Source organism: Giraffa tippelskirchi, chromosome 1 (genome assembly GCF_054371585.1).
Source record: "Giraffa tippelskirchi isolate mGirTip1 chromosome 1, T2T-mGirTip1v1.2.pri, whole genome shotgun sequence".
Classification (NCBI taxonomy): Eukaryota; Metazoa; Chordata; class Mammalia; order Artiodactyla; family Giraffidae; genus Giraffa; species Giraffa tippelskirchi.
This window is the reverse complement of record NC_137275.1, coordinates 41957819-41971706: the sequence shown is the minus strand read 5'-3', so window position 1 is coordinate 41971706 and position 13888 is coordinate 41957819. Positions and strand designations below refer to the sequence as shown.

General features: G+C 35.8%; 1 protein-coding gene across 13 annotated transcripts in view; it reads left to right on the top strand.

Annotated features, from left to right (window-relative positions):
• Positions 1-12234, top strand: part of EXOC1 (exocyst complex component 1) — a 61190-nt gene extending 48956 nt beyond the window's left edge. For all 13 annotated transcript variants that reach the window (XM_081589160.1, XM_081589141.1, XM_081589105.1 and 10 more), the window contains 4 exons: positions 1222-1405; positions 3421-3620; positions 6028-6222; positions 11425-12234. In XM_081589160.1, coding sequence (XP_081445286.1) covers positions 1222-1405; positions 3421-3620; positions 6028-6222; positions 11425-11577 — 732 coding nt within the window. In that variant the 3' untranslated portion in view covers positions 11578-12234. The remainder of the gene's footprint in view (positions 1-1221; positions 1406-3420; positions 3621-6027; positions 6223-11424) is intronic.
• Positions 12235-13888: the final 1654 nt, after the last annotated feature.

Below are 13888 nucleotides of genomic sequence, written 5' to 3'. Positions count from 1 at the left end.
TGTACTCTTTAACCTTTGAAAATGATATGATTTGGGTGTCTCTTCCTCATTGTATATTCTTGCCTTCTTTATCATAGATTTATTAACCATATAAGGATGAGTTTATTTCTGGGCACTCTGTTCCATTGATCTATATGTCTGTTTTTGTACCAGTACCATATTGTTTGATGACTATAACTTTGTAGTATAGTTTGAAATCAGGGAGCATAATACCTCTGATATTGTTCTTCTTTTTTGAGCTTGCTTTGGCTATTATGATCTTCTGTGTTTCTGTACAGGTTTTAGAATTATTTGTCCAATTTGGATTCCTTTTAGTTATTTTTCCTGCCTGATTGCTATGTCTAGGACTTTCAGTACCATATTGAACAAAAGAACAATTACTTTTCTAATCTCTACACATCATATGGTTTTCAGGTTATACCCCCAAAATCTCAGCACAATGAAATTTTAAGTAGGAGTTGAAAATGATTCAGTACTTTGGCAATGTAATTCTTACTGGGAATAGAACTAGATCCTCTGGAAGTACACAGAATCATAATTGAACCCACAGATTATTTTGAACCAAAATGTCTATATTCTGTCTATATGTCTATTTGTACTTTGTATCCATCTTACACAAGTACTTCACTATACAGATTTAGAATAAATAACTAATAGATACATGGAAACTGTATAATGCAAATCCACAGTAGAAATACTTGTTCTCCTTCTTGGTTCTCATACCCCCAAAATATAGAACTTCTCTATCCAAACAAATTTTAGGCTGATGAGATTTGGAAATGGCCGTGGTTCTCAAACTTGACTATACAGCCACCAACCAGAAATAATCTTGAGAGATCCTGTGTGTGCTCTGGTATCTGCTCTGCCCCAAAATGGGCAGTCACTCTATACTTACCTTTTATAAATGATAGAAGTGTTCATTGGTTGTTTTTACTTTAAACAAAGACCTGAGGTTCACAAGCTTTGAGTGCATTTTGTTTTGAATAATTTGGATTTTTTTCCTTGATTTTAGTTTCTTAAATAATATATATGTACTTTTTAATCTCTAGAAATAGTTTTTCTTAGTTATCTGTATTGTATTAATCTTTGAATAGTAAATGTCCAAAATGTTCTAGGCATTAAATTACATCATGCCTTTGTGGTATATATATCTGCTTTTAATTGTATGTTGTTTCTAAGTTGCTTAGCTATTTTTCTCCCTTGCTTTCTGCCTAACTTTAGAGTAACCAAATAAGGCAAATGGAAGAAGTAAAGATCTCAAAGAAGAGTAAAGTAGGAATTCTCCCATTTGTTGCTGAATTTGAAGAATTTGCTGGACTCGCAGAATCAATCTTTAAAAACGCTGAGCGTCGTGGAGATCTAGATAAAGCATATACTAAACTTATCAGAGGAGTATTTGTTAATGGTAAGCTCTTGTTACATTATAAGAAGTTTTTGGTGGTGGTTTTCCTTATTTCTGGTATTTTTGGTTGGTTCTCATTATTTCTGATTAAGTTAGAAGTTGGGGGACAGATGTGTTCATTATTTTCTGTAGTCTATAGTCTTTTTTAAGTTTTCTGAAATTAAAGATTTCTTAAATTTGAAAAACAAACAGTACTTAAAACCCATTTGTATTCACCAGGAACTACTTACATTTTAGGGTTCATATGGGCTATCACCATGCAAAATTGAAATTCATTTTTTAAACACAAAAATGACCTCGTGGATTACATTTGCATTTTAGCAAGAGTCTTCTAGAGATGATCAACAGTGATGTCTGTATGTGTGTGTGCTTAGTCACTCAGTCATGTCCGACGCTTTGCAATACCATGGACTGTAGCCCACCAGGCTCCTCTGTCCATGGGATTCTCCAGGCAAGAATACTGGAATGGGTTGCCTTGCAATCCGCCAGGGGATCTTCCCAACCCCGGGATCAAACCCAGGTCTCCCACATTGCAGGTGGATTCTTGACCGTCTGAGCCACGTGGGAAGCTCAAGAATACTGGAATGGGTAGCCTATCTCTTCTCCAGGGGATCTTCCTGACCCAGTAATTGAATCTGGGTCTCCTGCATTGCAGGCTGATTCTTTACCAGCTGAGCTACCAGGGAAGCCCAAATTAATGCTAAAATAGTGTAATTCATCATCTTCCTATGTCAGATCACACAGTTAAGTTATGGAAACAGTGTGGATGTGTTTAATTTGAAATAAATGATCTGACTGCATCAATTCAGGAATTAAAAAAAAAAAATGACAAAAGTGAAATCATCTCAACAGTTACAGATAATACATTTTTGGTGGAAACAGATTTAGGGGAAAGATGATAAATTATATGATTGAATGTTTATGTGGTTGATATTTCTTTTAAAATTCAAAGTAGCTTTGCTTTGTCTGATTGTAAAGTAGTATATGCTCATTACATACCCCCCAAAATCAGCAAACTGACTTTAAAAATCAAGAAGAAAGTAATTTGTAATCTCATCATACAAAGACAACATTTAATTCTTACCTGTCTAAACTTTTCAATATATCTCTTTCCCTGGTATATATGCACATATTATGTGTTCTCTAATTTAAAAATGTTTTATCATACCTTACACACTGTTTTGGAACCTGCTAGACTCTATGATTCTAGTGTCTTTCCTTGTCTACTAATATAGATAACCATAATCCCTTTTAATGATTACATAGAATTCCATGTATCATTATTTACTTAGCAAATCTTCTGTTAAGAGACGTTTGGTTTGTTTCCAGTTTTCTGTATATTTCTGTATACTTGTCCAATTTCCTTAGGATCAATTATTAGAAATAATTACTGGGTCAAAACTTTTGTGTCTGTTGAGTTTCTGCCAAATAACCACACAGAAAGATTATACTTGTTTAGTCCTTTGAGCCTTTAGTGCAAATTTCTATTACATCTGCCTCGATACCCAGTATTTCTCGGTATTGTCAGTCTTATTATCCTTTGTTAACCTAGGAGGATATAAATCAGTTTTGCTTATGGTATGTTTTATTGTGTGACAGCTTCCAAGTTATATGTCACATTTATTCATCTTTCTCTTTATGACTTCTAAGTTTTGGGCCATTTTTAGAAAGTTCATACTATCACAGAATTATTTCTTTAATTAGGTTTATTTTTCTTAGTACTTATGATTGCATTCATTTATTTGCTTTTAACATTTTAAGCACTTGAACAATTTAGAATTAATTTGGCTAAAAGATGTGAAATAGGAATCCAAATTTATACATATATATATATGACTGTTTTAGAGTGATTTTTTATTTAGGTTTAGGTAGATCCTTCAATACAGTATGTTTTATTTGATTAAGTCCAGAAATGTACTTACTTCTTAAACTTGAAAAAAATCATGTAATTTTTCCATATCTAAATGTGGTCATATTCATACCAGGGCATTGTTATATTTTTTCTGTTTTTGTTTTAGTGGAGAAAGTAGCAAATGAAAGCCAGAAGACCCCCAGGGATGTAGTCATGATGGAAAACTTCCACCATATTTTTGCAACACTTTCTCGTTTGAAAATCTCATGTCTAGAAGCTGAAAAAAAAGAAGCCAAACAAAAATACACAGATCACCTTCAGTCTTATGTCATATACTCTTTAGGACAACCTCTTGAAAAACTAAATGTAAGCATATTTTCATTCAGTATATTTTTCCTGGTTTTGAACCTGTGTTTACATGTGAGTAACACAACAGACATTTATTTTAAGTTTGTCTCATTCATTGGTGCAGGAGGATAAGGAAGGATGGACTGAGACACTGAAGCTGCTCAGACACTGCTAGATGTTTTATATACATTATTTCTTTTAATTCTTGTAAACCGTGATGTGGGGTAAGATAGCATTATCCTTGTTTTACAAATTAAGAAACTGAAAGTAAGTAAAAAGTTGTAATAATTGACAGGTAGCAAAGCAGGGGGATTAACCATAGATTTAGCCTTTTCCATTATACCAGTCTTCCATTTCTTACCTCATAAATGGCTAACCTTTATCCCTAGCTCAGTTGAAGATTTTGAAAACTGTCAAGATAAAAAGAAAATAAAAAATTGTTTTATTCATTGCCTTTTCTTTATCCTTCCTTTCTTGACTTGTCATTCCCCAAAGCAAATCTGATCTTTAAACATGAGAAATGGTAGTTTTAGAGAACTTTGCAACATAGTAGAAGCTTAAATGGACCCTTCTAACAAACTATGTCCACAGTGTGATTAGTCATCTTCTATGTTCTGAAATTCGAGTCAAATAAAAATTGTCTATGTGTTGTCAGCAATTCAAATGCAGAACCAGTGCCTTATAAACTGAAGAACAGACAGATATTCCTTTAGGGTAAAGGGTCTGTCTCAGACCTAAAGCCTGCATGATATGTAACTGCAACATAAAGGAACTTCCTTTGAAATCAAATTTAAAGTAGAAACATTGATAGATCCTTTATTATTTAACATTGTTACAGAAGCTGTAGCCAATGCAGTAAGACTGAAACATAAAGATACATAAAAAGAGAATCATACTGGACTGGAGTGCCATTTCCTCCTCCATGGAATCTTACCAACCCAGGGATCAAATCCGTGTCTCTTGTGTCTCCTGCATTGGCAAGCGGAGTCTTTGTGACTGCGCCACTTGGGAAGCCCTCAGGGTTATAATTACCTGTATATAATATGTTGAAGTTATTTTATCTGGTAAAGTAAAATAGGTTTTTTAACCTAGTCAAGATATATATATATACATATATATATATCCAAAAACAATTTGTTTCCTATATGTTATAATAACCAATTAAAAATCTGTGTAGAAAAATAAATAAATATAAATAAAAATCTGTATAGAAAAAAGTTTTAAATATCCAGAACAGATTTGTCTAAAAAATTATTATTACAAATGTAGTAATTTAATGAAGAATAAATAATTGCTAAGAAAATTTTAGAGAGTAGTGAGGGGATTTGACTTGTCAGTATTAAATCATGTGCTCAAGTAAAGACTTGACAATCAATATGCATGTTAAAAAACCAATTATACTTAAAAGGCAACCTGAGAAGAATATTTATAACACAACAGTGAGTATACTTAATATAAAAGATCTTCTTAAAATCAATCAGGAAAGCACTAAGATCCCAATAAATAAATGGGTAAGGGTTCTGAATGTACTTACTGAGCATATGAAAAGCAGATAAACTTCATTTCTAGCTGAAGAATATTGAAATAAAATGACAAATAAACCTTTCTTACCTTTTTTTTTTTTGGCTACACCACTCGGCATGTGGGATCTTAGTTTCCCCTCCCCCTCCCTCTACCGGGGATCCAACCTATGCCGTCTGCATTGGAAGGGCAGAGTCTTAACCACTGGACTGCCAGGAAAGTCCCCCTTTTTCACTTTTCAAAATGACAAAGATTTTTTTTTAATTATGATAATGCTGATGATAGTATGGTAAGATAAAATGTCTCATATACTGCTGACAGAAATATAAAGTGATTGACCGTTTCTGGGAAGCAATTGGTGTATATAAAGAATCTTCAGAATACACTCCTCAACTGAGGAATTAATAGTCCTAGAAATTTATGCTGGACAGTCATCAATAATGTGGGTAAATACCTATGTATGAAAGTTATTTATAACTGTATTTAGAATAGATTTTGTTTTTGATGAATAGATTTTGCCAATTTCAAGAAAAAAAGTAAATATTAAATACTTAATACTGGAGGAATGAATAAACACAGTATAGTCATTGGATGGAACATGATGCAACCATTAAAATGTATACTTTGGGAAAAACTTATAAAATATTAAATGAAAAATATAGCATACAAAATAATCTCATTTTCATACTCACACATCAAAAGACTAGAGGGAAATCTAGTCTTTTGGACAGTGCTTATCTCTGAGTAGTGTGATAATAGCTGATTATTATTTTATCCTTTATATTTTCACACACTATCTGATTTTTACACAGTGGATATATACTATTTTATAATCATATTTTTTTTTAATTTAAGTGGTAATGACAGCAGTTCTGAGCCATTGTTTCTTTTCATTTCCTTGAAGCATTTCTTTGAAGGTGTTGAAGCTCGGGTAGCACAGGGTATAAGAGAGGAGGAAGTGAGCTATCAACTTGCGTTTAACAAACAAGAACTCCGAAAAGTTATTAAAGAGTATCCTGGAAAAGAAGTGAAAAAAGGTCTCGATAACCTCTACAAGAAGGTTGATAAACATTTATGTGAAGAGGAGAACTTACTTCAGGTATGCTTTAGTTCTTTTAACCTACCTAGATTGCACATCCTTATATATATCTATTTCCCCCAAAATATTCCTGTAGAAATGCTATACATTTTCTAATTTTAGTGCAGGAGGAAAGCGCCATATAAAATGCAGACAAAATTAGTAAATTGTGAGGAAGAAAGGAATATTTATACAAGTTTATATGGCTATCTCTGTGTATTTTATATTTTTGTTGTATCGTTTTGAGTCATTAAGTTGCTTTTGTTTGGGAATGAGTTTTTCATTACTTGTTTTGTTTTGTTTTAGTTTGGAGGGTAGTAAGGGAATGGAATGGTGTATGGTCCAGTGGAGAGATCCTGAGCATGGAAGCCTGGATATGGGTTCATAATCTGCTTCCAGGTAAAGCTACCTGGTTTGGAGCAAGTTAGTTAACCTCTCTGAGCCTCAGTTTCCTTATTTGAAAAGCAGAAATAGTACCTCTACTCTGTAGGTGGGCACTAATATTATTCCCATTGCCATTTTATACATGTGAAAATCAGAGCTTAGAGAGGTAGAGTAATGTGACCATGATCCCATAGCTAATGTATGATAGAGTCAGATTTAAACCTCAGGTAGAGATGAGTAAGAATTACTCTGATTTTAGCATCGTGGAAGGCTTCATGAAGGAAAGCATTTATGTTAGTCTCTGGAAGTCAGATACTAACTTAACGGATAAAGTAGAAGTGGCATTCCCAGTGGAAGAAATACTGTGAGCTAAAAGATGAGAAGCAAAAAGTATAAGTAAAGCTATTTAGTGAGATAGTCTTAAGCTGGCTATTAGGAATTTAAGATTTGTGACATTTAGGATTTACAAGGAAAAATCCTAGAAGAAGGCACTCTTTGAACTGGCAGAAATGGTGTATATTCATAGTACCCGCCTTCACCACGTTGTCATGAGACTTAAATGGAATAATACATACATAAAGTACTTTGTCCGATGCAAAGTCCGATGCTGTAAAGAGCAATATTGCATAGGAACCTGGAATGTTAGGTCCATGAATCAAGGCAAACTGGAAGTAGTCAAACAGGAGATGGCAAGGGTGAACGTTGACATTCTAGGAATCAGCGAACTAAGATGGACTGGAATGGGTGAATTTAACTCAGATGACCATTATATCTACTACTGTGGGCAAGAATCCCTTAGAAGAAAAAAAAAAAAAAAAGAATCCCTTAGAAGAAATGGAGTAGCCATCATGGTCAACAGAAGAGTCCGAAATGCAGTACTTGGATGCAATCTCAAAAACGACAGAATGATCTCTGTTCGCTTCCAAGGCAAACCGTTCAATATCACGGTAATCCAAGTCTATGCCCCGACCAGTAACGCTGAAGAAGCTGAAGTTGAACGATTCTATGAACACCCTACAAGACCTTCTAGAACTAACACCCAAAAAAGATGTCCTTTTCATTATAGGGGACTGGAATGCAAAAGTAGGAAGTCAAGAAACACCTGGCATAACAGGCAGGTTTGGCCTTGGAGTACAGAATGAAGCAGGGCAAAGGCTAATAGAGTTTTGCCACGAGAACGCACTGCTAATAGCAAACACCCTATTCCAACAACACAAGAGAAGACTCTACACATGGACATCACCGGATGGTCAACACCAAAATCAGATTGATTATATTCTTTGCAGCCAAAGATGGAGAAGCTCTATACAGTCAGCAAAACAAGACCGGGAGCAGACTGTGGCTCAGACCATGAACTCCTTATTGCCAAATTCAGACTTAAATTGAGGAAAGTAGGGAAAACCAGTAGACCATTCAGGTATGACCTAGATCAAATCCCTTATGAGTATACAGTGGAAGTGAAAAATAGATTTAAGGGACTAGACCTGATAGACAGAATGCCTGATGAGCTATGGACAGAGGTTTGTGACATTGTAGAGGAAACAGGGATCAAGAAAATCCCCATGGAAAAGAAATGCAAAAAAGCAAAATGGCTGTCTGAGGAGGCCTTACAGATAGCTGGGAAGAGAAGAGAAGCAAAAAGCAAAGGAGAAAAGGAAAGATATTCTCATCTGAATGCAGAGTTCCAAAGAATAGCAAGGAGAGATAAGAAAGCCTTCCTCAGCGATCAGTGCAAACAAATAGAGGAAAACAACAGATTGGGAAAGACTAGAGACCTCTTCAAGAAAATTAGAGATACCAAGGGAACATTTCACGCAAAGATAGGCTCGATAAAGGACAGAAATGGTATGGACCTAACAGAAGCAGAAGATATTAAGAAGAGGTGGCAAGAATACACAGAAGAACTGTACAAAAAAGATCTTCACGACACAGATAATCACGATGGTGTGATCACTCACCTAGAGCCAGACATCTTGGAATGTGAAGTCAAGTGGGCCTTAGAAAGCATCACTACGAACAAAGCTAGTGGAGGTGATGGAATTCCAGTTGAGCTATTTCAAATCCTCAAAGGTGATGCTGTGAAAGTGCTGCACTCGATATGCCAGCAAATTTGGAAAACTCAGCAGTGGCCACAGGACTGGAAGAGGTCAGTCTTCGTTCCAATCCCAAAGAAAGGCAATGCCAAAGAATGCTCAAACTACCGCACAATTGCTCTCATCTCACATGCTAGTAAAGTAATGCTCAAAATTCTCCAAGCCAGGCTTCAGCAATACGTGAACCGTGAACTTCCAGATGTTCAAGCTGGTTTTAGAAAAGGCAGAGGAACCAGAGATCAAATTGCCAATATCCGCTGCATCATCGAAAAAGCAAGAGAGTTCCAGAAAAACATCTATTTCTGCTTTATTGACTATGCCAAAGCCTTTGACTGTGTGGATCACAATAAACTGTGGAAAATTCTGAAAGAGATGGGAATACCAGACCATCTGACCTGTCTCTTGAGAAACCTGTATGCAGGTCAGGAAGCAACAGTCAGAACTGGACATGGAACAACAGACTGGTTCCAAATAGGAAAAGGAGTACGTCAAGGCTGTATATTGTCACCCTGCTTATTTAACTTATATGCAGAGTACATCATGAGAAACGCTGGGCTGGAAGAAACACAAGGTGGAATCAAGATTGCCGGGAGAAATATCAATAACCTCAGATATGCGGATGACACCACCCTTATGGCAGAAAGTGAAGAAGAACTAAAGAGCCTCTTGATGAAGGTGAAGGAGGAGAGTGAAAAAGTTGGCTTAAAGCTCAACATTCAGAAAACTAAGATCATGGCATCTGATCCCATCACTTCATGGGAAATAGATGGGGAAACAGTGGAAACAGTGTCAGACTTTACTTTTTTGGGCTCCAGAATCACTGTTGATGGTGACTGCAGCCATGAAATTAAAAGACGCTTACTGCTTGGAAGGAAGGTTATGGCCAACCTAGATAGCATGTTTAAAAGCAGAGACATTACTTTGCCAACAAAAGTCCATCTAGTCAAGACTATGGTTTTTCCAGTGGTCATGTATGGATGTGAGAGTTGGACGGTGAAGAAAGCTGAGCGCTGCAGAATTGATGCTTTTGAACTGTGGTGTTGGAGAAGACTCTTGAGAGTTTCTTGGACTGCAAGGAGATCCAATCAATCCATCCTAAAAGAGATCAATCCTGGGTGTTCATTGGAAGGTCTGATGTTGAAGCTGAAGCTCCAATACTTTGGCCACCTCATGCGAAGGGTTGACTCATTGGAAAAGACCCTAATGCTGGGTAGGATTGGGGGCAGGAGGAGAAGGGAACGACAGAGGATGAGATGGTTGGATGGCATCACCGACTCGATGAACATGGGTTTGGGTAGACTCCGGGAGTTGGTGATGGACAGAGAGGCCTGGCGTGCTGCAATTCATGGGGTCGCAGAGAGTCGGACACGACTGAGTGACTGAACTGAACTGAAAGTACTTTGTACTGTGCTGATATGAAATAAGTCGAATAAATGTAACCTATTGATATTACTAATATGTCTGTGTTTGTGTCAAATTCTGTCTTGATAGTTGTCTAAAATTTATTTTTTATGGGACTGTTCATTCGTTTACTTTTTTTTTGACTGAAGTATAGTTGATTTACAGTGTTGTGTTGATTTCTGCTTATATCTGTTGGCATTTTAGTTTCCACTTCCAGATTATAGATTCCTTTAGTCTGACTCATCTTGGTGTCCTCCATGTCATCAAGAAGTGTTTTGCGTCATTAATTTTAGATAAATTAAATTTTCATCTGATGTGAAATTTCATTTAATCCTTAGTCTTATTTCATACATAGTTGTGCATAGCCACATCTGTGTTGGATATTGAAACAGATAAAATAACAGCTAAAATGTAATAAACATTGCTGTGTCAAACACTGTTGTGAGCACTTTACATACATTCACTCATTTAATCTCATTTGAATCTGTGAGGAAGCTATTATTATCACCACCCAGTTTACAGATAAGGAGCTTGAGGCACAGAAGAGTGGTGTAACATACTCAAGGCCACTCGAGCAGTTAGGAATCTTGCTTCAGAATGTACATTCTTAACTGTTGTCGTTCAGTCACTCAGTCCTGACTCTGTGACCCTATGGACTGCAGCACACCAGGCTTCCGTGTCCTTTACTCTCTCCCAGTTCAGTTCAGTCACTCAGTCATGTCCGACTCTTTGCGACCCCACGGACTGCCCATAGTTTGCTCAAATTCATGTCCATTGAGTCGATGATGTTACCTAACCATCTCATCCTCTGCCACTGTCTTCTCCTCCCACCCTCAATCTTTCCCAGTATCCGAGTCTTTTCCAGTGAGTCGGCTCTTCGCATCAGGTGACCAAAATATTGGAGCTTCAGCTTCAGCATCAATCCTTCCAATGAATATTCAGGGTTAATTTCCTTTAGAACTGACTGGTTGGATCTCCTTGCAGTCCAAGGGACTCAAGAATCTTCTATAGCACAGTTCGAAAGCATCAGTTTTTTGGCACTCAGCCCTCTTTATGGTCCAAGTCTCACATCCGTACATGACTACTGGAAAAACCATAGTTTTGACTCGACAGACCTTTGTCAGCAAAGTGAAGTTTTTGCTTTTTAATATGCTGTCTGGGTTTGTCATAGCTTTTCTTCCAAGGAGCAAGCATCTTTTAATTTCATGGCTGCCGTCACCGTCCACAGTGATTAACTATTATGCTATCCTAAGTGCTTAGAATATGTCTTAACAATATTTCTACATTCTTGTTTGTGTATTATTGTCATTTGTAGTTTAGTGACTCTTATTTTCATTTTTTATAGGTGGTGTGGCACTCCATGCAGGATGAATTTATTCGCCAGTACAAGCATTTTGAAGGTTTGATAGCTCGCTGTTATCCTGGATCTGGTGTTACAATGGAATTCACTATTCAGGACATTCTGGATTATTGTTCCAGCATTGCACAGTCCCACTAAACCTTATAAAAGAAGAAAAGATAAACGGAAAGAAACACTCTGAGTACACCATACACTATTCAAAAATGACAAGCAACCATTTTGAGAACTCAGACTTGAAATTTTACGTCTTACTTAATGTCAGATAGATGGGTAATGCATGCATGCTCAGTTGTGTCTGACTCTTTGCAACCCCATGGACTGTAGCCCACCAGGTTCCTCTGTGCATGGAATTTTCCAGGCAAGAATACTGGAGAGGGTTGCCATTTTCTTCTCCAAAATGGTAATACTATATCACATATATTCAAGAGCAAAACCACCAACCTATGTGGCAGTTTTATTCGCCCAGTAGGTTGTGTACTAACTTAAAGCATTAATCTCATCATAAATGCCTTTATCATTTTTCTATGACTGAACAGAAAATTTTCCTTTATTGGCTCACTTCTTGTATTTGGGAGTGGTTATCCTATGTGTAATTCATTGAGAGTTCTTCAGCTTTCAGTAATTCAGTATTGTTTACAAATCATGTAACTATTAAAATACTGTATCTAATTTTTCCTTCTGAATAACTAATGTGTATATGGATAAGGCTTTTGTGAAGATCAGCTGTAAACTTGAATTTTAAGGATCATGTGATTCTGTGTAACAATCTGAAATACATTTTCCAAAAAGTTGAAATGTGGTAATATTATTCTTAAATTTATCATATGCTGTCATTTGTATGAAAGCAAGTTCTTATAAAATCAATATATAAGAATTATTACATGTCATTTACCATAAAACATAGTCAGTGGTACTTAGTGAGGACTGAGAATCACTGCCATAAAGAGACTCGTGTCCTTAATGCATAAACACAAAGACCCTATCAGTACAGTGTCTTCGGGTTTTTTTTAACATTTATTTTAGTTTTGGTTACATCAGGACCTTCATTGCGGCCTGTGGGCTTCTCTCTAGTTGTGGCACTGAGGCTTAGTTGTCCCATGGCATATGGGATCCCAGTTCCTGGACCAGGGATCAACCCACATTCCCTGCCTTGGAAGGCAGATTCTTAACCACTGGGCTGCTAGGAAAGTCCCTCAGTACAGTTTTAATAGCAAAAATTTGCAAATAATCCAACTTTCCATTAATAGTAGATGGATAAATTAAGGTATATTCATTATTTGTCAATACAATAGTGAAAATTAGTGAATTTTATCTACAAAAAATAGTGCAGATAAATACCAGGAAAATAATGTCAGGTTTAAAAAAAAAGTCAGTCATGGAATATTTACCATATGATTCTATTAATATAAAAGTTCAAAATAAACAATATTTAGAGTTACAAGTGTGGTATAACTGAGAAAAAGCAAGCAAATGATCATAAAATTGTGGAGTGATGAGGGAGCAGGAAGGGAAGATTATGGTATCGAGCAGGGGTAGGATTTTAAAGATATATTATGTTATTTTACTTAAACTGAGCAGTGGCTACATGGATTTCATTGTACTATGATACTTTATACCTTACACATACCTTATAAATCTTAGTTTATATTAGCTCAACATTTAATTTAAAAACAAAATCAAACTCATATATGTGTGTATATGTTCTTTATTGACATAGGAAAAAACCTTAATATTTGTAGATGATCTGGAGCCAAAGAAGATCCAAGGTTGGTTGAATTGCTCAAGGTTCAAGCCAAGTATTAACAGAGCTGATATTCCACACAACAGTGACCTCTCTCTCAAGAATGTTACAGATATAAATATATTTAAACATCTAAAGACCAAACACTGTCTAATATTTCTGTTAACAGGCCAAGGTTAATTTTACCTGAGGTGGTATGGCTCTTACTTAAAGAAAACACAGATAGCAAAATACTTCTTAGAAAAGAATCCAAAAAAGTAAGCAGCTCAAATAACAAAATTATCTAAATAACTGGATAGAAATTTTGAGAAAGTAAGATGTACATGATTCCTATTAAAGATATACATTGGTTAATTTATATGTCTCAGTTTATATTTGTGTTAGTATCTGTTTATTCTAAGGCATTAGAAACAGTTTAATACAGCTTTTCAAAATTAAATAATAAGATATTTTGAATGAAAAACAGTGGATGACTCTCATTAGCTACAATTTTCTAGATCTTAGAGATCTGTAATATTGTGTGCTACAGATGGGATAGGAAAAGAGCAACATATTGTAACTTAGAGAATATAAAGAAATGAAAAAGTGCTGCGAAAGCAAAAATGGCTATGCCAGGAAGGTTAAATATACAGTGGTGTCTAAGATTATTAATTCTCATAACTCTATATTCTGAGATCCTCTGCATCTGCAAGTCCCCAACTTTAATGT